Source organism: Telmatherina bonti (assembly GCF_933228915.1).
Source record: "Telmatherina bonti genome assembly, chromosome: 8".
NCBI classification, from domain to species: Eukaryota; Metazoa; Chordata; class Actinopteri; order Atheriniformes; family Telmatherinidae; genus Telmatherina; species Telmatherina bonti.
In genome coordinates, this window is record NC_136626.1 from 21979121 (window position 1) to 22002947 (window position 23827).

The 23827-nt window shown below is 39.2% G+C and overlaps 1 protein-coding gene across 1 annotated transcript in view; it reads left to right on the top strand.

Annotated features, from left to right (window-relative positions):
- Positions 1-23827, top strand: part of obscna (obscurin, cytoskeletal calmodulin and titin-interacting RhoGEF a) — a 40296-nt gene that overhangs the window by 7080 nt on the left and 9389 nt on the right. Inside the window, exons 16-54 of the mRNA XM_079245105.1 lie at positions 127-393; positions 740-1006; positions 1102-1371; positions 1628-1894; positions 2030-2305; positions 3315-3581; positions 4303-4569; positions 5453-5719; positions 5805-6071; positions 6152-6418; positions 6535-6801; positions 7299-7565; positions 8027-8296; positions 8487-8765; positions 8871-9128; positions 9213-9479; positions 9579-9845; positions 10102-10368; positions 12716-12982; positions 13073-13339; positions 13583-13849; positions 14137-14403; positions 14484-16625; positions 16731-16803; positions 16899-16993; positions 17925-18037; positions 18150-18350; positions 18458-18540; positions 18619-18792; positions 18932-19091; positions 19320-19421; positions 19836-20000; positions 20487-20645; positions 20750-20927; positions 21149-21262; positions 21404-21571; positions 21737-21839; positions 21965-22094; positions 22182-22287. Coding sequence (XP_079101231.1) covers positions 127-393; positions 740-1006; positions 1102-1371; positions 1628-1894; positions 2030-2305; positions 3315-3581; positions 4303-4569; positions 5453-5719; positions 5805-6071; positions 6152-6418; positions 6535-6801; positions 7299-7565; positions 8027-8296; positions 8487-8765; positions 8871-9128; positions 9213-9479; positions 9579-9845; positions 10102-10368; positions 12716-12982; positions 13073-13339; positions 13583-13849; positions 14137-14403; positions 14484-16625; positions 16731-16803; positions 16899-16993; positions 17925-18037; positions 18150-18350; positions 18458-18540; positions 18619-18792; positions 18932-19091; positions 19320-19421; positions 19836-20000; positions 20487-20645; positions 20750-20927; positions 21149-21262; positions 21404-21571; positions 21737-21839; positions 21965-22094; positions 22182-22287 — 10158 coding nt within the window. The remainder of the gene's footprint in view (positions 1-126; positions 394-739; positions 1007-1101; positions 1372-1627; positions 1895-2029; positions 2306-3314; positions 3582-4302; positions 4570-5452; positions 5720-5804; positions 6072-6151; positions 6419-6534; positions 6802-7298; positions 7566-8026; positions 8297-8486; positions 8766-8870; positions 9129-9212; positions 9480-9578; positions 9846-10101; positions 10369-12715; positions 12983-13072; positions 13340-13582; positions 13850-14136; positions 14404-14483; positions 16626-16730; positions 16804-16898; positions 16994-17924; positions 18038-18149; positions 18351-18457; positions 18541-18618; positions 18793-18931; positions 19092-19319; positions 19422-19835; positions 20001-20486; positions 20646-20749; positions 20928-21148; positions 21263-21403; positions 21572-21736; positions 21840-21964; positions 22095-22181; positions 22288-23827) is intronic.

Here is a 23827-nt window from a genome sequence, read left to right on the forward strand (position 1 = left end):
ATTCATTTTCTATACTGCTTATTCCAATTTAGGGTCAGGAGATGATTAGAAATCTAACTTAATTCATTTCTGTTACAAACTGCAACCTATGGAATAAATGTTCATTACAAAATCTTTCCTGTTCAGCCATCCCAGCAGAGTTCACCCAGTCTCTGAGTTCTGTAGAGGCCAAAGAAGGAGAAGCTGTCACCTTAACCTGTGAGTACTCTCTGCCTGGGGTCCAGTTCCACTGGAGGAAAGGCTTTGAAAACATAAGACCTGGAGACAAGTATGTGATGAAACAACGAAGGACGATCATCTCTCTCACTATCAAAGCCCTGACAGCTGAAGACTCAGGACAGTATACATGTCAGTGCAGAGAACACCATACTACAGCGGCCCTCAAAGTTCACAGTAAGTTATTGTGTCTTTTTGCACTTAAAAAAAAACAAAAAACCATTTGGAACTTGAGATTTTTTTATTTTTATTTCCATCAGTTTCTCCATGAACAAACAGTGCAGATTTTTTTTTACATATACTTGAAGCCATGCAAAGATATTCACAATAACAAAAAGAAGAGAAGACAATACAACAAAACAACAATACAATAAAAACAACAATGATGAACAAACCAAAGCAAATCAAGTGATTTTTTTAAAAAATGTAAACAACAACATCAAGAAAAACACCTTTTGCTTTTGTTTATTCAGCTGAGCTCTGTTTGTGTCTATCTTAAAATATAATCTCCTTATTGTTACAGTTATTCCCATTACATTCATTCAGCATCTGAAGAACATGCAGGCTGAGGAAGGCAGCAGTGTCATATTGCATTGTGAAATATCCAAACCAGGAATACCAGTAGAATGGAGGAAAGAGAATGAGTTGCTGAGGAATGGGGTCAAGTACCAGATAAGGAAAAGAGAGACCACCTTGGAGCTCCTGATATGGAAGCCTGTGCCTGAAGACAGTGGGGTCTACAGCTGCGTGTGTGCTGATCAGATGACATCTGCTACAGTTAGGATCACTGGTAGGAACCTATCACCCAACAGCTTTGTCATCAACACAGAGTCAGTAATCAACCATGAATGTTTATGTACTGTGTGGTCATACATGGTTTCTCAGCTCTACCAGTCACTTTCAAGCACAAGTTGAGGAACGTGCTGATTGAGGAGGGCAATTCTGCAACATTACGCTGTGAGCTGTCCAAACCTGGTCATACCGTTGAATGGAGGAAAGGGGGGGCTGAACTCATCAGGAATGGAGAGAAATATCACATGCGGCAGAGAGACATGCTTGTTGAACTGAAGATCTTTGATGTGACCCACGAAGACAGCAATATCTACACATGCATCTGTGGAGACATAGAGACCACTGCCACTCTAACTGTGAATGGTACTATTGTTTAATCAGTGTTTCTGAATTGTTTTTCCATTTATCTCACTTTTATCTGACAGGAAAAGAAATCACTACGGTAAAAAAAAAAAAATGTATACTACAAAAACAGAATCACAATATGGAATAAATTGTGTGAAGCAGCAAAACAGTCCATAAAAAGAGACAATCGTGCTTTTTAATGTATTATCGTTTTCAAGCTTTATTTCTATTGTTCAGTTTAGATGAGTTAACTTGGTTTATTTTTCTTTTTAAGCCCTTCCTGTCACCTTCAAGCAAAAACTGAAAAACCTCCAAGTTGAGGAAGGACTCAACTTTACACTGCAATGTGAGATTTCTAAGGCTTGTGTTCCAGTGGAGTGGAGGCTTGGGGGAGAGCTGCTGGAAAATGGAGAGAAGTACCAGATAAAACAGAGGGACTCAGTCCTGGAGTTGACCATCAGAGATGCTGCACCAGAAGACAGTGGTGTCTACACCTGTGTGTGTAGAGAACAGAAAACAAAAGCCACTGTAAAAGTAATTGGTATGTTTGTTGTAACAAAAGGCTGCGCTGTTGTATTTAATTTTGTGATTTCTATAAGCCACAATTTAAAATAATGTCTTTGATGGTCCTTGGCTTACATTGTTGTAGTAATAAACCCTGTGCTTGTTTCAACAGCGATTCCTGCCACGTTTAAAGTGAATCTAAAGAGCCAGGAAGCTGAAGAAGGGAACAGTGTGACGTTACACTGTGAGTTGTCTAAGAAGGGAGTCTCAGTCCAGTGGCAGAAAGAGGGTCAGATGCTGTCTGATGAGATATCTCAGGGAAAGTACCAAATAAAGGTCGAAGGGAAGAAAGCTTTGATGACCATTTTCAATCTACAACCAGAAGATGCAGGAAAGTACTGCTGCATCACAGGAGATGAGAAAACCACGGCTGAAGTCCGAGTGAAACGTAAGTTTAAAGATTAACGATGACATTTGGACACTTGTTTAAATATTTGTAATAAAAAATGTCTTAAATCAAATGTCAAATCATAGATTTTTAATGTGTTAAAAGGGACAGCAGGAGCAGAAACATATGTTTTCATTTTATTTACAAAAGGGAAGGTGCACATATTTTTTGGTCAGGCAAGACGACAACTATCTTATCTTATGGTATGATTATGCAAAACATATAACTAATACAATCCTTGAATAAAATGTTGGCTGTACTTACTATTGCAATCCAGCTATATGTATTCTGAACTGCAGTGTTGAAGGAGTTTTGTCTAAAGTTTATAAACAACTTCTAACAATTGGATGTTTGACAGCTGAAAGATTTATGGCAATGACGTGGAAGGAGACAGATTGGTTAAAACACTGGGTGTGTGCAGAGATGCTTAGAAAAGATTTCCATGGATGCAGCTGCATCTGAGCCTAAATGACCTTTATTATGAGGAACAGCTGTGAAAATGGTTATGCATGTAATTCATAGAATTCACAAGTTTTCCAACATTATGAAACTAAATCCTATAGCAATGTAAATGTATGTATCTCATTATTTGTCTCTTTAAATATGAGTGACAAATGCCTAATTGTATCTGTTTATCTGGTGAGGTAATCTTGCACACTGGTTTCAATCAACATTGTTTAATGTCTCCTGAAAGAAGCTTTCTTTTTCTGTTTTTTGAACTCTTAGTTTATCTTATATGCATGCGTGTCTCCGTCTACCTATTTTTAAAAAAGATTGTTCACAGTAAAGGTGGAAATGAGGTACTTGGCAGAGGTCTGTGCGTTCCAAGTGCTTTTATAGTTTATGATCTTATATATTATTTAGCATTTGTTTATCAACACATATTTTGAAAGATGTCAATGATTTTTTCTCTGTTTTTTTATTTATTAATTTCTTTTTTAAAAATTTGGGTGAAAGTGCACATGAAAACAGTCATCAAATAACTTTTTTCTAATATACTTCCCAACAGCTCTCCCTATCACCTTCAAACGGGGGCTCCAGCGTCTGGTGGTAAAGGAAGGAGACAGTGGAGTTTTCTCCTGTGAGCTGTCCAAACCTGGAGCTCCTGTGAACTGGAGGAAAGGCAGAGTCACCTTGAAGCCTGGAGAAAAATTTGAAATGAAGCAGGAGGGCCGTGTCACTAAACTGATCATCAATGACGTGGAGGAGAATGATGCTGGAAATTACATCTGCAAGACTAAAGACAGCCAGTCATCAGCTGAGCTCATAGTCCAAGGTGAAAGAAAAGTACTCATAATCATCTACTATTTATTACACACAAACACACACACACTTTAATTAATCATAAAAAATGTGATGAAATAGATTTTCTCTTGTTGTAAAATGTAACATGTATTCAACAGAGTCTCCTGAGCGCAGACGTCAAAGAGGTCAGCTTCAAAATGCAACCTCAATAGGCCCAGTGTCACTGTGTGAGCTCCATTATGTAGCATTGTAAAACTCCCACTTTGTGGTCCCATTCATGGCGTGATGTCACAGTACTGTGTGCTGTACATTACTTCTGAAGTCCTGGTCATTCAAGCAGAAACTTCCCACAAGTTTCCCTCAACTAAACTGTAGCAACAGTGTAGTTGTTGTGTAGTTGTATGTGTAGTTGTTTTAGATCTTTAATGTATGTCAGATTACTTGTCACATAGTCACGCCAGAATCAGACAGTTCCTGTCTTTGATTTGACTTCGTACAAAATTAACCGATCATCTGAATTATAATGGATTATCACATAATCTGTTATAATGGAATAATATCCGCCTATGTAATTCACCCATCCACCTGTACATCTGTTACCTATGAGGTAAAAATCATTTGGAGCATGGCACAGATCCTGGGAACATCCCCAGCTTTATTCTCTGTTCACCGTCATCTTGGTGTTAGATCCTTTACCGTATGAACCTGTTACTTAAAACAACTCTTTCTATTTGGTTCTCAATGCTTGACAGCTTTACCACCGAGTTTCAAGCTACCACTAGTTAATCAGGAAGTAACTGAGGGAAACAGTGTTGTTCTGCGCTGTGAGCTGAGCAAGCCTGCTCCCGCAGTGGAGTGGAGAAGAGGAGGAGAGCTTCTGAGGAATGGAGACAAATACCAAATGAGGAAAAAAGAGCTGCAGGTGGAGATGAAGATTGCTGACCTCACTGTGGATGACGCTGGGGATTATACTTGCTTATGCGGAGAAGAGAGGACAACAGCTAAGATTGTGGTGAATGGTGAGTGCTGTCTTAGTAATGTATTTTTTTTTTAAATTTGGAATTTTTAATGTAATTTTAATTGTAATTTTCTAATGAGAACCACAGCAGTTTCAGACCATGTATTTACAATTCATAAAAACATGATAGCATTTCAAATGGCATTGGACAACCCTAACATGAATGTAAACAGTGCAGTTTACTTATTAAATAATTACTTACTAAATACTTTTACTGACGGCTGCAGCTCCAGTTGTTCTCTAGTTAAGAGTCTACAACGTGTTACAGTAATTTTAACTTTATAAATGTTTTCATCCACACTCTGCAATAATAGACATTAAAATCTGACAGTAAACCAGAAAGAATTAACCAGCGTCAACTTCATTCTGATTTTGCAGCAGAGGTGATCAAGTCCTGCTCTGACAGAGCTGCATGAGGACCGAGCTACGTGTGTTCTTTAGAACGGGAGAGAGGGGGGGAGAGAGGGCATCACAGCTGCGAAGAAGAAGAGAAAACTACATGTTCTTTTATTGTTATTCATCAAGAGTCCGTGACACCTCCAGAAAAAGACGCCAGACTTGTTGATACTCATTTTGTCTTTAAATAAACTCACTAAAGGGTCTGAAACATTACTAAATATAGCAATAGCTAAGTATGAGCTAATATAGCTAAGTTCGTAGTGGAAGTAGTGTGTGGATCAGTGTAATCGGCATACCAGGAAATGGTAACCTAACCCTGCTCTGACAAAGGTCTATCTATCTATCTATCTATCTATCTATCTATCTATCTATCTATCTATCTATCTATCTATCTATCTATCTATCTATCTATCTATCTATCTATCGATCTATCGATCTGCCCATCTATCCATCTATCCATCTATCCATCCATCCTTTTTTTGTAGAACGCCCCATCAAATTTCTTCAGGAACTGAAGAATATTCAGGTGCAGGAGGGCAATGGAGTGACACTCTCCTGTGAGTTGTCCAAACTAGGATTTCCAGTGCAGTGGAAGAAGGGAGACAGTGTTCTTACCAGTGGAGAAAAGTACCAAATGAAACAAAGTGGCTCTACACTGGAGCTTCTCATCAGAAAGAGTCTCCCTGAGGACAGTGGCACATATAGTTGTGTTTGTGATGACATAAAAACTGCAGCGACTGTCATCATTACTGGTGAGACACGATTCAACCTTAAAAAGAAAAATCAAAAAATCCTCATCACTATTTTTTTAAAACATTGCTTGCAATCATTCCTCAGCAATCCCAGTGACTTTCAAGCAGAAGCTGAAGAACCAAGAAGCTGTGGAGGAGGGTCATGTGACATTACGCTGTGAGCTTTCCAAACCAGGAGTTCCAGTGGAGTGGAGGAGAGATGCACAGCTCCTGAAGGAGGGAGAAAAATATCACATCAAACAAGAAGGCCGGGTAGCCGAGATGTTGATAAGAAATTTAACTCTTGCTGATGCAGGCGAGTACAGTTGTTCTGCAGGACTGGTTGTGACATCAGCTAACATCAGAGTCAGAGGTATTCTTCACTACACAGATGACATTTATACACTGTTTTAGGTAAATACCATAAATTCTTTTCATATGATTTTTCCTCAGCACTTCCTGTAATGTTTAAGCAAGGAGTTGAGAATTTGGATGTGAAGGAAGGAGACAGTGGAGTTTTCTGCTGTGAGCTCTCCAAACCTGGAGCTTCTGTGGACTGGAGGAGAGGCAGAGTCATATTAAAGCCTGGTTACAAATATGAGATGAAACAGGAAGGACAGCTCACCAAACTGATCATCAACAATGTCGAGGAAAGCGATGCTGGCAAATACACCTGCAAGACTGAAGATAGCCAGTCATCAGCTGAGCTCACAGTCAAAGGTTGAGATATAGAAAGAATTTTAAAAACTTTTTTTTTTAAATATTTTTTTTATGCACTACAAAAAAGTAAAATAGTCAAAATGCAAGATGATATCCCTAAACCTTTCATCTTGCAGCTCCACCAGTGACATTCAAGTCAAAGCTAAGGAACCAGCAAGTGGAGGAGGAGAACAGTGTGACCTTGAACTGCGAGCTGTCTAAGCCTGGCCTTGCTGTGGAGTGGAAAAAAGGAAAAGCGCTGCTAAAGAATGATTTCAAGTACCAGATTAAAAATCGCAATGGCGTCATGGAGTTGACCATCAAAAACACACAACCTGAAGACAGTGGGCTCTACAGCTGTAATTATGGCGATGTCAAGACCACGGCCAATGTGACAATTACACGTAAGTGAAGACGGCAAACGTAAAATGATGCTGATGTGGAAATCAGTTCCTAAATTTGTCAAAAATTCCGCAATGATGCTATTTTTTGGAAAAGCAATCTTAGCTCCTAACTTAGCATTTGTTCATTAATTCATTCGTTCGTTCGTTCATTCACTCATTCACTCATTTTCCGAATGGAGCCTATCAGCTATTGGAGAGACAAACAACCATTCACACTTACACACGCACACTCCTAGGAAAAATTTAGAGTAGCCAATTAACCCAACATGCATGTCTTTGGACAATGGGAGTAAGCTGGAATACCCGGAGATAACCCACACATACACGGGGAGAACATGCAAACTCTTTGACTTAGCATACTGAGCCTAAATGAAGTAGTGCTTAGGAGCATTATTGTAGAAAAATGTATCAGAGCTGTCATCAATATACATTTATTTGTCTTGTGCAGTGCGTTCTTTTTCTTGTACAAACTTTGATTTCCAATACTTCATCCACAGCGATTCCCCTTTCTTTTAAAATGGGACTGAAGAACCAGGAGGCCCCTGAAGGAGGTAATGTGTGCCTGCGCTGTGAGCTCTCCAAGGCTGGGGTGCCAGTGCAGTGGTGGAAAGGGGAGGACCAGGTTTATCATGGAGGAAGATTCCAGATGACACTGAAGGGTAAAATAGCGGAGATGACCATTCGAAACATCCAGCCAGAGGATGTGGGAGAGTACAGCTGCGTCTTTGGCGGTCAGAAGACAACAGCTGAAGTGAATGTGCGAGGTACCAGAAATGATCCCATTTTGAGTTTGCATAAAGACTTGATGCTTAAATTTTTAGTGAATGAAATAGAATATATTGTTTTTAAGTACATCATTTAAAGTGTTTTAAATCATGTTTAAGCCTACTGTCTGTGCACCTCTGTGATTATTGATAATGCTAGCAAATCTGATGGTTCAGGTCAAATGCACATCATTTGTAAATGCTTATTCCATATAGCTTCTTGATTGGGGATCATTATTTACTGTGTTTGCATTGTGTGGGAGTAATGAGATTATGAAAAAAAAACTTTTTACATACAATTAATCTGTTCTTTACAATCAGCACTTATCGAATTCAAATTGTTAATGCCTCAAATGAAGAATGTTATGTATTGTTGCATCTATAAAAATGATTAATTTAATCCCAGAATTTCTAGGGTTTGTGAAACACTTGTTGAACTTCTCATTTTTGTCTTCATCCAGCGGCTGCATCAGTTTTCTTTGAGAAGGAACTAGAGAGCCAAGCAGTGATGGAGGGCAAATCTGTGCTGCTTTCTTGCGAAGTTTCCAGTGCAAACGTTCCTGTTACATGGAAAAAAGACAACATTGTGGTGGAGGAGGGAGGTCATTACATTGTCAAGAAAAAAGGCCCTCTGCATACCCTGGAGATTAAGAAACTGCTTCCTGAAGACGCTGGAGAGTACTGCTGTATCACCAGAGGCAAAAAGACAACCGCAAAGCTGATTGTGAGGGGTGGGTGGATACTACAAATGAAACCCACCAAATATTTTCTCATATTTTGCAGCAATTTATTTATGACAAAAAATGCAGAAGTGAGCTTTCTCATAAATGGATTATAATTATATTGTAATATGTTCTCACAAATACACCATATTCCATTTGCTAAAAAGCCAACCGTATCTAGCTCCTTCTTTATCCACAGAGCGTGTTCGGATTGTTAGGGAGCTGCAGGACATAACAGTGACAGCAGGAGAGGATGCCGTGTTCACGTGTGAACTGAGCCATGCAGATGTGAGCGAGGGCGTCTGGTGGCTTGGCTCCAGCCCTTTGCAGAAGAATGAGATGAACCACATGACATGCCATGGTCGCCAGCACCGCCTTGTCCTCACCATGACAACACCTGAGGAGACGGGCACGGTAGCATTTGTAGTTGGGGAGGAGAGGGCATCTGCCTGTCTGCTAGTTGTTCCTAAACCTAAAGGCGAGTGGAAAAACATTCCTTTATTGTTTTTGTACTCTAAAATAAAAGAGCTTATTTGTAGTTATGCCCCCCAAAATGACACTTATTTTAAAAATTCTTTTAAAGTTTTATTTGAGGAAAAACCAGAAGACACAGTGATGATGGAAGGAGAGACCGCTTCTTTGTCCTGCACTATCTCTGACTTTACAACCATGGTTACCTGGAAACGCAACAAAGTTCCCCTTCGAAATAGTGATAAATATGAAATACATAAGGAGGGAAAAGTGAACATGCTGCTCATCCATGATGTGGATCCTCAGGACACAGGCATGTACTCCTGTGATACAGGAGACGTGCAGACCAGTGTCAAACTTACTGTAACAGGTATATCTTTTTTCATTACCATTATGTAGATATGATTTTATCTTGACTTTAGTGAGAACTTTTTTGCTTCTCCTGTTTTTCCAGAGCTTCCTCCATTCTTCCAGGAGGAACTTCAGAGTGTGGAAGCTGAAGAAGGAGGTTCAGCTTCCCTCTACTGTGAGCTCTCTAAACTTGGTGTGCCGATTCAGTGGAAGAAAGATAGGCTGCCACTAAGAGCAAGTAGGAAATATGAGATAAGGCAAGATGGCTGCTTCCTACAACTTTACATCAAGGAGCTCAAGCTTGAGGATAGTGGGATCTACTCCTGTCAGGCTGGAAGTGCAGAAACCACTGCAACAGTAACAGTCAAAGGTCTGTAAAGGGGGCGAAATGTGAATGTCAAAAGAGTTCATAAACTCAATTAGAGAACAGTAATATATCTGTTGCTCAGTTTATTTTGCTTTTCCACAGAACTCCCTCCTTTCTTCAGGAAAGAACTACAAAGCATAGAGGTTAAGGAGGGAGCTGCAGCCTCTTTGCAATGTGAACTGTCTAAACCTGGGGTGTCGGTACTTTGGAAGAAGAACAGACTTCCGCTTAGAGCAAGCAAAAAATATGAAATGAAGCAAGATGGCTGTCTCCTACAGCTCCTTATCAATGAGGTCAAACCTGAAGACAGAGGCAGCTACACATGTCAAGCAGGAAGCACAGAGACGACTGCAACTGTCTCAGTAAAAGGTTTGTGAGTTTAGAAAACTGCATGTGTACTGGACAAGTTACTGTGATGAAAGATTTTCTCATTTGGATATTTGCTTGATTAGTGTCATAGTGACATTAGAACTATGTTCCATTTTTATTTAACCTGCTATAATTTAACCTGTATTTTTTGATATGAAGCTAATATAGCAGTTCGTCAAAAAGTCTCCAAAAACTGTCATATTACTAAGTGATATCTAACATTTCCCTTAATACAATATGAAATCATTTTTGGCAGAGCTCCCACCATATTTTAGAAAGAACTTGGAAAATGTGAAGGCTGAAGAGGGGGGTACAGCCTCGCTTTGTTGTGAGGTGTCCAAACCTGACGTGTCTGTGCTGTGGAAGAAGAACAAACAAACTCTGAGAGCCAGCAGGAAGTATGAGATGAAGCAGGAGGACTGCTTCCTGCAGCTCAACATCAAGGAGCTCAAACTTGAAGATGGTGGCAGCTACACTTGTCAAGCAGGAAGTTTAGAGACCACTGCCACTGTATCAGTGAAAGGTTTGCAAATTCAGAAAACTGCATGTTTGCTGGACACATTAGGTTTTGAATCAATCAATCATAATTTTATTTATGAAGAACTTTTCATACTAAACAGAAGCACACAATGCTTTACACAATATTGGCAACTAAATATCAATAACTAAACAAAACTAAAAGGATACTGTGCAAGTTTTGTTTACTAGGGGGCCTAAAAGCTGTAACTGTCCTGTATGCATCCATCTTTGACACAGAAAATAAAAACACACACAAAGCAAAAACTACCCCAAAAATTTAACTTTATAATTTTTTGTTTCAAAATGAAACAATAACTTTGGCACAACTCATGTCAATAACTTATTGTTATGAAAACATCAGCATTAGCATATAGTTTTTGGAACATTACAGTAGTACTGCTTGCTATTAAACGGCAAATTAAAACTAAACCAGGCCAGTTGCTAATTGTTCTGCTACTTCTTTGATTGTCACATGAATTGTGGGAAATGCATTTACTGCATACAAGCTAGCCCAACTTACACAAAATGTTTAGGGAAATATGTGAATTTTAGTCTGTAATTGATTAGCTTCAACTAGGCGCATTTAGCTTCTAAACAGCAAAATAAGGCAAAGACATAATTTGCAACATACTGCAGCTCATCACACACTTACTGCCATTGTTTTGAATAAAAGCTGGCAGCAAGATGTGAAAAAGTACATCACATTTTAGTATGTGTGCACAACAGGCAAAAAGCTAAGTTACCAGTCTAGTAACACTGAGGCAAACGGAGGTTTTTTTGTATCCACACTGCTCTTTCATCAGCAAGTGAATTCTTTACCAAGTTTGACTCCTGTCTTTCCTCCGGACGGATCCCTTTCTTGCTTTCTCTATATGCCTCCTCACATACCATTTTCACCTTCTTATATGTTTAACCATGATATTCTTTTGTTCAAAGTAAAAAGTAGCAAGAACAAAGCCCTCTGTGTTTATAGAAGGGGAGCCTAAAGCAAAGCTCTCCAAGTCACATAATCCCATGAGAGATAGAACTGCTCCTGCAAACTTACAATTTTTCGTTTCTGAAGAAGGTAGCCCCCCAACACATGTAGAATACTGTATGTTGACTACAGAAATCATCCATTATTAGAAATTGTAAGGTAAGTTTATTTGTATAGCACCTTTCATCTACAAGACAATTCTTAGTTCTTTACAAAAACACAACAATATGATCAATTAAATTAAAATAATTAAAAGCAGTTCAGTTAAAAGTTACCGTGTATATTTCATGGATTGGCGAATGAGAAAGGAAATGTTTTTAACCTTGATTTAAAAGCGTCTGCATTTGGTGAAAGTTTAATCTCCACTGGCAGTTTGTTCCAGTGATTTTCAGCATAACTGCTAAATGCTCGTCTTACATGTTTAATCTGAACTCTGGTTTGGACGAGCGGACCTGAATGCTTGCTTCTAAGAGCTCTGCATGTTTTATATTCTCTGAACATTTCACTGATGTATTCTGAGCATAAAACATTGTAGGAATTGTAACAAAGCAATAGGGTTTCAAAATCTGTCATGTGACTGACTGGAAGACAATGTACAGATTTTAAAACTGCTGTGAGTGTTCAGATCTCTGAGTCCTATTATTAAAACTATAGCAGGAGCATTCTGGATCTGCTGCAAGTGTTTAATATTCTTTTTAGGAAGTCCTGTGAAAAGACCATTACAGTAATCCAGTCTACTGGAAATGAATGCGTGGGTGAGTTTTTCCTGGTCTTTCTGGGAGAGTAAACTTTTAATTCTGAAAATATTTCTGAGTTGGTAAAATTTGTTTTTAATGATAACTTTTATGTGGCTGCTGAAAGACAGATATGAGAATGTCAACATTCCAAGATTACAAATTTGGTCGGTGGTTTTGAGAACCTGAATCCCCAGGTGTTTACCAATGATGACCCTCTTGTCTTTCCAACCAAACAGAATAATCTCAGTTTGTCTTCATGTAATTGTGAAAAGGTGTTTATTTGCTCCAAACACTGACAATAGTAAGTCTGTAGGATTGCAGTCATCTGGTAACAAAGACGCATAAAGTTGTGTATTGTCTGCATAACTTTTAAATTAATGTTAAAGTTTTGTAAAATTTGACCCAAAGGGAGCATATACAAGTTGAACAGAAGAGGACTGATCCCTGAGGGACTCCATAAGTCATGGCCACTTACTCACTTACTCAAACACCTCCATCTAACAACCCAACGACTAATCCCATACACCAAAGATAAATCTTAGCCCCCAGTATCAAGCTTAATGCAGCTATTAATAGTGTTTCCCCATTATGTCAAAGCCCAGAGATTTTTTTCTTCAAAACTTTTGTCATTTCCCCAGAGCAACCACCATTTTTCAAAGAAGATTTGAAAAGTGTGGCCATTGAAGAAGGCGGTACAGCCTCTCTGTGCTGTGAGGTTTCTAAGTCTGGGCTACCTGTACAATGGAAGAAGAACAGATTGCTACTGAGAGCAAATAAGAAGTACGAGATGAGCCATGATGGCTGCCACCTTCAGCTCCACATCAAAGATCTGACACCTGAAGACAGCGGCAGCTACTCTTGTCAAGCAGGAGCAGCAGAGACCACTGCAACTGTGACAGTTAAAGGTGTGTGAAGCTAGCTAAACTTTGCTGTGTTGAAACACTCCTATATTATAGGTGCTTTTACTTAATTATCCATTTTAAAATGTTTTGCAGAGCTCCTCCCCTTCTTCAAGAAAGAGTTAGTCAGTACAGAGGTTGAGGAAGGACATACAGCTTCCCTGGGTTGCGAAGTGTCTAAACCTGGAGTGTCAGTCCAGTGGAAGAAAAATAAGCTGCCATTGAGAGCCAGTAGGAAGTATGAGATGAATCAAGAAGGCTGCTTCACCCAGCTTCACATTAAGGATCTCAAACCTGAGGACAGTGGAAGCTACTCATGCCAAGCAGGAAGTGCAGAGACTACTGCAACTTTATCAGTGAAAGGTTTGAGTTTAGAACATAACATGTCTGATTTTAGTATAATAATATTTTTATTGGTTTTTATTGATATAACATATTGTGCTGTTGTGCTGTTATTAATGTCTTATGTATTAAATATTAAATATTAAATATTAAATATAAAGAGCAAATATTTCCCAGTTCAGGTGGGGTAGTACTATACATCTGGTGATGTCTTAAGGACATTTATATCATGACAAAAACATTCTTCTCCACTTTATTTTGCAGAGCTCCCACTATTTTTCAAGAAAGAATTACAGCATATAGAAGCTGAGGAGGGAGGTACAACTTCTTTGTTCTGTGAACTGTCCAAACCTGGAGTGCCAGCACAGTGGAAGAAAAACAGACAGCCAGTTAGAGCCAGCAGGAAGTTTGAAATAAAGCAGGATGGCAGAGTTCTCCAGCTCAACATCAGAGACCTTAAGCCTGAGGACAGTGGCAGCTACACTTGTCAAGCTGGCAGTGTAGAAACCTCTTCAAATGTGGTAGTAAGAGGTGTGTGCATGTGAGCATTTGGGATGTATGTAACAAATACTCTCTTTACCATCACTTGATCTGTCCATCACATAGAGGGTTCACTTAAGGTTTCAATAACTCGCACTAAAAGACTGTGAAACACATATTCATTCAAAATAAATGGGCGAGTATGTCTGAGTATGTGATTTTATAATAACTACATGATAGCAAATAGTTAATATACTGTTAGTTACTAAATCAAACTTTAATCATGAATATATTTTTTACACTGTGTATGTTTTGATGTGTTTTTTCCACCTATTTAGAGCTTGCTCCATTGTTCATCAAAGAATTACAAAGTATAGATGCTGACGTTGGTGGTATGGCCTCCATGTACTGTGAGCTATCCAAACCTGGATTGTCTGTGCAGTGGAAAAAGAACAGTCTACCACTAAGGGCCAATAGGAAATATGAGATGAAACAGGAGGGCTGCCTCCTACAGCTTAACATCAAGGAGCTCAAGTGTGAAGACAGCGGTAGCTATTCTTGTCATGCTGGAGGGGCAGAGACCTCTGCAACCCTAGAAGTGAAAGGTGAGTCTAGCATTAGTTCTGAATGGCAGAAACAGAGCAATTTGCTTCACATTATTACTATTTTTTATACTCCCTTTCAGCAGTGAAACTCACACAAAAGACTGAAGACCCTTCAATACCACCAATGATTAAAGGCACTCTTTCCAAACCAATTCTAACCCCAGAGGAGGAGAACCCCCTTCCTGAGGCCAGATCTGTTCCCCCTGAGCCCAAAAGGAGGACTAATAGGAAGGCATCTATTACTAACTCAGAAAAAGATGCTAAACCAATTTTTGACCTTAAGGCGTCCATGCTGAAGGAGAATAATGAAGTCCAAAAGAGCATCCAACCTGCCAGATCTATGGAAAAAGACTTTGATGTTGCACAGGACCTAACACGACTGGAGAGAAATGAAGGGGAAGATGGTGAGATGCACAAGAAAGCTGATAAGCTAGTAAGACTACCAGAGGAAGATTATAGGGTTGACAGAAAAGTCGATGAAGCAGCTAGACCTTTGGGTACAGAAAATAACGGTTTCTTGGCAATGAGACAATCAGGAAAGAATTTGGACGAATTAGTTAAATTTGGCCTTGAAGCAAGTCAGTCAGACAAGATTTTTGGCAGCACTCTTGATAAACTAAGAGAAAAGGAAAATGAAACTGTCCTGAAACAGCCTGTAAAGCTTTCAGGGGAGTTGAGTAAAGATGAGCAGAAGCAACCAGAAATTACAGCTTTGAAGAGCAGTCATTATGACAAACACACGGTGAAGACCCCAGAGAAGACTGAGGGAGATGTAGAATCTGTAGAATATAAATGTGATTCGAGCAAAACAGCAGATGAGCCTTTAAAACCACCAATAAGATCTAAAGGAAAGATAATAGAAAGAAAGCTGCCATTCAAGAGTATTTCAAAAGAAGCTGAGGAAATACTGGTGGTAAAGACTACATTAGATGATTCTGAGGAAGAGCATAAACAGAGGGAAAAGCAAGTGTCCACAGAAGAACAAAGAGAGAAAAAGGCACTGAAACGAATTCCCCCTGCCAATCAGCTGGACAAACAGCAAGTGGAAAAAACAGAAACATGTGAAGTAAAGGTTCCTGAAACCGTTCCTCCAAAGCCACCAATGAGGACTAAAAGTAAAGTAAAGAGAGGAATGGAAAAACAAGTTTCGAGGGACACAGAGACCGATCAAGATGAGGAAATACTGACAAAAGTTATGGTAAAATCAGCTGAAGAGGAGCCGATAAAACAGCTAATCCAACCCATTGGAAAAGTGGTTGAAGAGAAACCAAAACCTGAGAGGAACCAATCCATCACAACTGACACGGAAACAGGTGATAAAATAAAGCAGCCAATAAAACAGCTGGTTAAACCTATGCAAAAAGGGCCTGAAGCACACCAGGATATCAAGTTGGCAGTTGAACCAATGAGAAGAGTGGAAGAGCAACAAATGCCAAAGTTGGCAGAAGACGTTCCTCTCCTCTACATTTCTGAAGATGAGACTTTCTCAGAGGCGTTGACTGAGCTACCCACTAATCATGTCCAACCTTCTTTCTCCATTGTTGATGAGCAAACAGAAGAAATTACATTACAGAAGACCCGGTCATGTGATATTTCTCCTGCAGAGATTACCATCAATTTGGAGGATGAACCCCAAATGCGAGAGGCTGCAGTCAAGATCCAGGCTGCCTTCAAAGGCTACAAAACCCGCAAAGAAATGCGGCCAGTCTTTAAAGAGGTATTCAAAAATCAGAATGCAGATCTCCATGGTACACTCACTCTCAAGTGTGTTGTAGAAGGAAAACCCAGCACAGTTCGTTGGCTCAAAAATGGCCAACAAATTATTAATGATCCACGAAGCAGGATTAAATCCACAGAACATGGGGAATGCACACTTGTGATGAAAAACATGACTAACAGTGACAACGGAGTTTACACTTGTGAGGTGGCAAATAAGTTTGGTGTGACCTCTTACAATGGAAACGTAACAGTTGTACAGTCTGTGCAACCTTCTCCTGAAGCCCTGAAGCCTATACACCCACCGCTTGCAGCCATAACTCCTCTGCAGCCTGCACCATTAAAATGTGAAGCCCAGGCCAGAACACAGGCTTCAGAACCAGATCCTGAAAACTATGTAGAAAGTGTGAGTGTATCTCTGTGGGAGGCTTACAACCTGACAGAGCAGGACACTGAAATGAACCTACAGGAAGGAAGAAGATCTTCCGTCATTGCTGTCAGCTCTAGTAAGTAACACCTTTAATATTTGGTTGTAAAGTTTAAAAAATGCTGCTTTGATGAGAACCATGAATAATTTTTGTTATTCAAAATTGTTATTGACCTTTTAACAGTGTCAAGTCCCTCTGACTATGATACCGCTCCAGACATAATGGAACCTGTCCAGACTGGTCCAGTCTTCTTAAGGTACAGAAGAGATGTTTTTGTAATACTGTAGTTCCATTGCTTATTTTATATGTATCAATAAAGACAGAAAAACCTCTTCATGAATATTGCAACAGGGAAGTATCAAAGCCAGCAGACCAAGTAGCTGCAAAGGACGATAAGGAAGAGCTGGCTCCTACACAACCTCCAAAGAAACTACTGATGGTCAAAGGTCAGTGATGTTACTACCCTTTCATACATAGTGGCCATATAGTGGACACCTATTTACAAGCTTTTTTCTTGTATATTCAGGACTGAGGATGGCAGTTTTGTAAATAAACCACTAGAGTAGATGTTAGTGAGTCATCCAGTATGTTTCCACTCACAGGAGAATAAATAAATATGTGATATAATTGAACATAATGCAGTTACACAAGTTTGCCTTTGCAATAAATAGGAAGAGAGAAGGATACAGCTATTTTTTTTATTGAAGATTTACAGAATATAATTATGATTATATATAATCTTATAAATATTTTATAGAAAACATTCAATAAATCATAGAGCATGATAAATTCTGAATATCTATAATAAACAAAAAAGTATAATTTCATATGTATGTAGAGGTAAAATATTGTATTTAAAACTTGTTGCATTATTTTTTAATAATTCATGCATTAAAGGGTTAATTATCTTTAGTTTTATCTCATTCAAAAATGTTTCTGAAAAAGCTGAGACACACACACAAAGAAACTCTGATTTTAGTGATTTACAATAATTTGAATCCTATATTTAGTTGAAAGTAGTATATACTCAAGAATGACTTATCAAGTTCTAAAACTGCTAAATTAAGTTGTGAAATAGATGCCAGCTGCATGTTTCAAAAACACTGAGAATCAGTTTTACAGATCTGTTGCTTTCTCATTTACACGGGCTGCCTGACAGTGTGACAGTGGAGGGGTACTTTTTTCTTGTTAGTTTTGTTTTTCTGGTTGTTTTCTGGTTAAACTGCTTCACATGTGGCATGTGGCAGCATGTTTTTTCAAAACATATGCCCTGTTCAGCAAGCCACACCAGCTTTTATGGAAATAGGCATATCATTTTTTCCGTAGCTTTCTGTGCTTTACCAATACAGAAAAGTTGTCTTGTCTTTTAATTTATAGGGCCTCCTGATAGTAAACTGAGAACACCATCTCCAAAACACCATCGTGCCCACACACCCATAACCAGCACCGTATCTGGATCTGAGTCAGAGGGGGAGGGGGAGAGGCGGGAGGTATTTTCAACATGCATCCTTTATCTTGACTGCATGTACTGCATGTTTGAGTTTTTGATACGTTCCTTAAATTTTTATACATTTTTTATACATTTCATGTTTTCCCTCTCAGATATTTGAAATCTACGTGGCTCGAGCTGACTGCAGCCCTAATAGTGGAATTAAGGAGAGTTTTGTTCTGAAGGAGGGTCAGTTTGTGGAGGTGCTGGACTCTGTTCATCCTGACAGATGGCTGGTGAGGACCAAACCCACCAAAACTAACCCAGCTCGACAGGGATGGCTGTGTCCAGCCTATCTGGAGAAGAAGAGAAAGGTAGGGTGTAGAAATTCAGATGGTGTCTGAGTAAATACTTCAGATACATCAGTAAATTGTGACTTTAGTGAATGTAGGATAAAAACTTTATGAGTGATTTTATGCAGGAGACCTTCCCACAACTGAGAGTACCTCAAGGGGACCTTGATGGAATTGGGTCTACAGGAGAGGAGTATAGGAGAGCTCTGAGGTTGGCTTGTTTGTTACATAAAGGGCTGATCAGGGCACACAAAGAACAGACACATCAAATCTTCTTTTTTGTCATCAGTCAGCTGATTCAAGGCCTGATCGATGGAGAAGAGGAGTTTGTAAAGGCGATGAAGATGTTCATCACTCACCAGCTGAATTATTTGGACTCGAGCCACCAATCCCCTACCAACATCCTGAACCAGAAAGAAATCATTTTCAGGAACATAAAGGACCTTGTGTTTTTACATGAACGGTAACACACACCAAAACGTTAAATAAATTTTACTCTTGCATAATGATGTGTTGGTTTAATACATATTTAAATGTTTTAGAAGGACAAGCAATATGTAAAAATATATAATGAAACCCTGCAACTGGAAATCTCTTTGCAGTTCCATCCTTCCTGGTCTGAAAGATTGTGTTACAGATGATGACGTTGCCATGCATCTGATCAAGCACACTGAGGACTTTGAGAAGTATCTTCACTACATGGTGGGACAAACGCAAGCAGAGGCGTGCATCAGTGACAAGACTTTCCAGCAATATTTCAAAGTACTCACGACATTAAAAAAAAAAAAAAAAAAGCTGCATGTACATACACACATATATATATATATATATATATATATATATATATATATATATATATATATATATATGTATATGTGTGTGTGTATGCATATACATATATAAATAGATAGATAGATAGATAGATAGATAGATAGATAGATAGGGTAAACAGGAACAGTAGCAGTATAACTTGAACTAATCTGTTTTCAGCAGTCTGCAGAGCGTGTCGGGCCGGACACCTCTGTCATGGATGTCCTCACTTTCCTCCAGCAACCAGTAGAGAGGATTCAGACCTACCAGGCTTTACTGAAGGTTAGCATAGTTTTTTTTAAAATATGTTTTAACTATGTATGTTTTCATCCTGCAATCCTTGGTGGTGTAGAAGACCATAATTATTAGTGTAGAGGAGGGAACAGTAATGTTAGACTGCACTAATACTGCAGTCTACAGTTGTCAATAAATTTCAGTTGTTTAAGTGAATATAAGTGTAATTTAGTGAATTTTTTTAGCCAGCATGGTAGATTGGTATTAAATGGATCTTAAATTGGGGCCCATTTATGGTTTAAACATAGTATAATGCATTCACAGAGAGACTCTTTACACTTGTTAATAGTAATGTCAAATCAATGCATCCTTTGACCTTTGAATGAACCATCTTCCTGCTTCTAGCACATTCCAGAGAATTTCTATCTGTGATTTCTTCTTAACATGTTCTTTCTTTGTCAGGAGTTGATAAAGAACAAAGCTAAGAGTGGCCAGAGTTGTTATTTGTTGGAAGATGCCTTCTCTATGGTGTCCTGCTTACCATGGAGGTCTAACAATCTGCATCAGGTATCTCTCATCGAAAACTACCCAGCACCTCTCACTGCGCTGGGTGAACCAGTGCGGCAGGTAAGCAAAGATAATACCAAGATAATCTTCTAATAATTAAATGGGAGTTTAATTTAATAGGAAGTTGTTTTCTGCCAGCTAGTTGCAGTACCAGTACCAATGAAAACTTTGATCCATGATGCAGCCATGATAAAATCTCTTTTGAAATTTTGAATACTTTCTGAACTAGAAAAGCACTCGGAGAGCTCAAACCTCCGCCAAGGGTCAATGACTCTACCTCAACATGTTAAGGAATCCTTAAAAAAATTCCTGGATCCAAACAGTGATCCGGATCACCGCCAAAATTAAACCAGTTCTCCCTTTTCACATATCCAACAGCTCCGGAAACTTTCATGAAAATCCATACGTAACTTTTTGAGTTATCTTGAACATTAACAGACAAACAGACAAACGGCAGGGGAAACATAACCTTGGCGGAGGGAATTATTGGCACGTCAAGTAGTGTTGTTGTACTTGGTTAATGTGATTCATCTGCTCCTGTTTCAGGGTGTCTTCACAGTGTGGGAGGAATCTCCAGAAATGAAAACATCCTCTAGAGGGCATCAGAGACAAGTTTTTCTCTTCAAGGACTGTATTGTATTGTGTAAACTGAAAAAGGACACCAGCATGAACAGAGACACATTCATCTTTAAGAACAAAATGAAGGTGAGATTTAAGCTGTTACTGGTGCTGTGTAACAAACTAAAGTGAAGCAAAACAAATTCTCCAGTTGGCTGCAGGTGTCATTATCACTATTGTAATCAATGCAGCTGAATGATGTGGAAATAAAGGAGAGTTTGGGTGGCGAGGAAAGGTCATGGGGATTGTGGCATGAGCACAGAGGCTCCATTCGGAGATACACTCTCCAGAGTCACTCCGCACTTGTGAAACTCTCATGGCTGAAAGACCTGAAGGAGTTGCAGCAGCGTTCCAGTCTGCTCACCAACAGTAAGTCTTCATCTTTAGTCCACGATGAGAAATGGACTTTAACCCTTGAAAAATACAAAACAGCTTCAGAAGAACATTCAGCACCGAAGTCTTCCAGCCGTTTATGTTGTATGGATTAAAAGAATGTTTTATTTAGCTTGAATTTATTGAGAATCAAAACACTGTACTGAGTTGGTGTCATCTACCATTTACTTAATGATTTTTCATGTTTGTGTCAACAGGCCTTCCTGTCTTTGAAACACTGTTATGTGACTTTACAACAAAGATTGGGCAGACGATCAAACTAACTTGCAAAGTCTCTGGATTGCCCAAACCAGCTATCAGCTGGATAAAAGGTAAGGAAGTCCTGAGTTAATTATCAATAACTGAATGCAAATGTGCAAATGTATTCCTGCCATATATGATGTCGTAATGTGTGTTGAATAAATTAAGTAAAGTGACGGGTCCACAGTAAAATTCTTATTACTTTCTCTTAGATGGTCTTCCTTTGGAGGATGACCCACGTCACATCATCACAGCAGATCGCTCGGGAGCCTGCAGTCTCATCCTGGACAGTCTAACTGTTGAGGACTCTGGACAGTATGTCTGCTATGCTACCAGCTCCATGGGCAGTGCTGCCACTGTGGCGAAGGTGGTGGTGCAGGGTGAGTTTGGGTGAATGATGCACATTACTGTTTATCACTGTACCAATCACTGACTCAACTAATATTTAATTTGTTTTACTATGACTATATCTGTCTCACCACTTCTCTTTCTGGATACAGGGAGAATACTTGAAACTTATCATATGCATTTTCTCTTTTCTCCAGCTGCTCCCCGGTTTTTGAGTCGACTGGAGAGTGCTTGTTTGATAGAAGGAGAGGATATCCAGTTCTCTTGCTCCACTCTCACCACACCTTTACCACGAATCAGGTTCGGCATAGGTGGTGTAACCACAGCACAGGACAAAACTGTTTTTTTTTTTAGTGGTACTTTAATATTCTTTTTTTTTTTTTTATCAATGTGTTTGATAAAAGCATGCTTCTTTGTCATTGCAGGTGGTTGAAGGATGGCAGAGAGTTGACCGACCACCTTAAATATATGATTACAAATGATGCTCGCAGTGGAATCCTGTCTCTGACAGTCATCAGGGCAACTGAGACGGATATTGGGCAGTATGAGTGTGAGGTATGAAACCCATGTCCATTCATCTCCAATGTATCAAGATCGCTAGCATCACTTATATTACAAAGATAAACATTTTGTTTTCCTTAGCTTTGGAATGAACTTGGCTGCGTCAAATGCAAAGCAGGTCTGTGTCCTGCCTTTGTCCCACCAACTGACATTGAAAATGACCAGCCACAGGACTTACCTGCTAAAGGTAGGACCACCAGGACCGCGGATGTAAGCATCTTCCACACAGGGTGGAAACCCATGATTGGGTTGTCACACATGTGGTCCAGACTTTTACATGATCAGCTGTGTTTGAGAAGGGATGAAGCACATGCCATTGTCCAGTTTTCCTTCAACTCCCACCACCTTTTTTTTTTTTTTACCTCACATCATGTGACATCTCCTTCAAACAAACTGCAACAATTTAGACCAGTTTTCAGTCTCAAACACTGTCATCCCTTCATTCTTGCAAGTTCACACCATTTCCAGATTGTACTCACATACTTACAGTACATTTATCCTTTTCCATTTCACACACACTCACATCATAATTAGCCCCAACTATCACACCACTAGACTTCCACTGATTATGGTATGGGTTGATTTTAGCTGACTGCTCAAAGTTAAGGCAAAGTTAGGCAAATGTTGTCACCTATTAACTATATTATCTAGTGTAGTGCATGAGATAAAAGTGCTTGTACAAATGTTATGCCTCATTATCCTATTTCTAATGTTTCCATTTCAGCTCAGTACCTTCTAACCCCAAAAAATACAGATAAATGTTGCAAATGTTTAATATCTTGCAAGTGTATCTGGTTACATAATCATGTTAGCAGATTCCTGGAATCTTCATTAGGACTAAAACCAAACTTTGCTTTCACCATCTCTCATCACATGACCATTAGTCACCAGCTTTATACTCTTGATCTTAAATCTTGTTACCTTGCACTCCATCTTTTCTAATAAATGGGTGTGTTTCATTAAATTTAATATGTCATGCCCTCTTCAGGAGTTCTAACAGTCACAATGCAGTCATGTGACATAATTTACTATGTATGTTGCCATAATGAGTGGGAACTAGTGACTGTCATTTAGCATATACATCATACTTTACTTTTCTGCCTCCTCTCCAGTGAAAAGATATTGATACATGTATTATGCAGAATGTGTTTGTGGTTTTCATTGTGTTTTTACTTTTCACAGAGAGCATGGATCATAACAGACTACAAACTGTTAAATATTACTCTCATGTTTAGTTACAGATGTCTGCACAACCACGAAGGTACCCAAGTTTCACAGCAGAGAGAAATTACAACAATACGAATAAATATAGAGACAAAACTGTTCTGTAGTTATAAGCTCTTAAATAGCATTGACCCAAATTCAGTAGAAGTTTTCCCTTTCATATTTTTTCCTGGGGTTTTGAGTCCATGTTTGTCTTTCCATTGTCCATATCTTCCATCTTCCCTCTTCTTGTCTTCAAGCAGGGGGTTCTTCACATGGACTGTTCCATGTAAGTCATCTCAGTCATGATAACAAATAACCACTCAACATTCCCCTTTCTCCTCTTGCCAACGCATGCCAGCTAACTCTCCACTCCTACAAGATGGTCATGTGCTGTACAGGTGTCCCGTTTGTGCCCAAGCAGGAGTGGGCATATGCCCATGTCCTGTTGATGTGGTGGGTTAGTGGGGTAAAACCCTGAAGCTGCAAGGTAAGACGGTACATTATTACTGTCTCTGGATCAT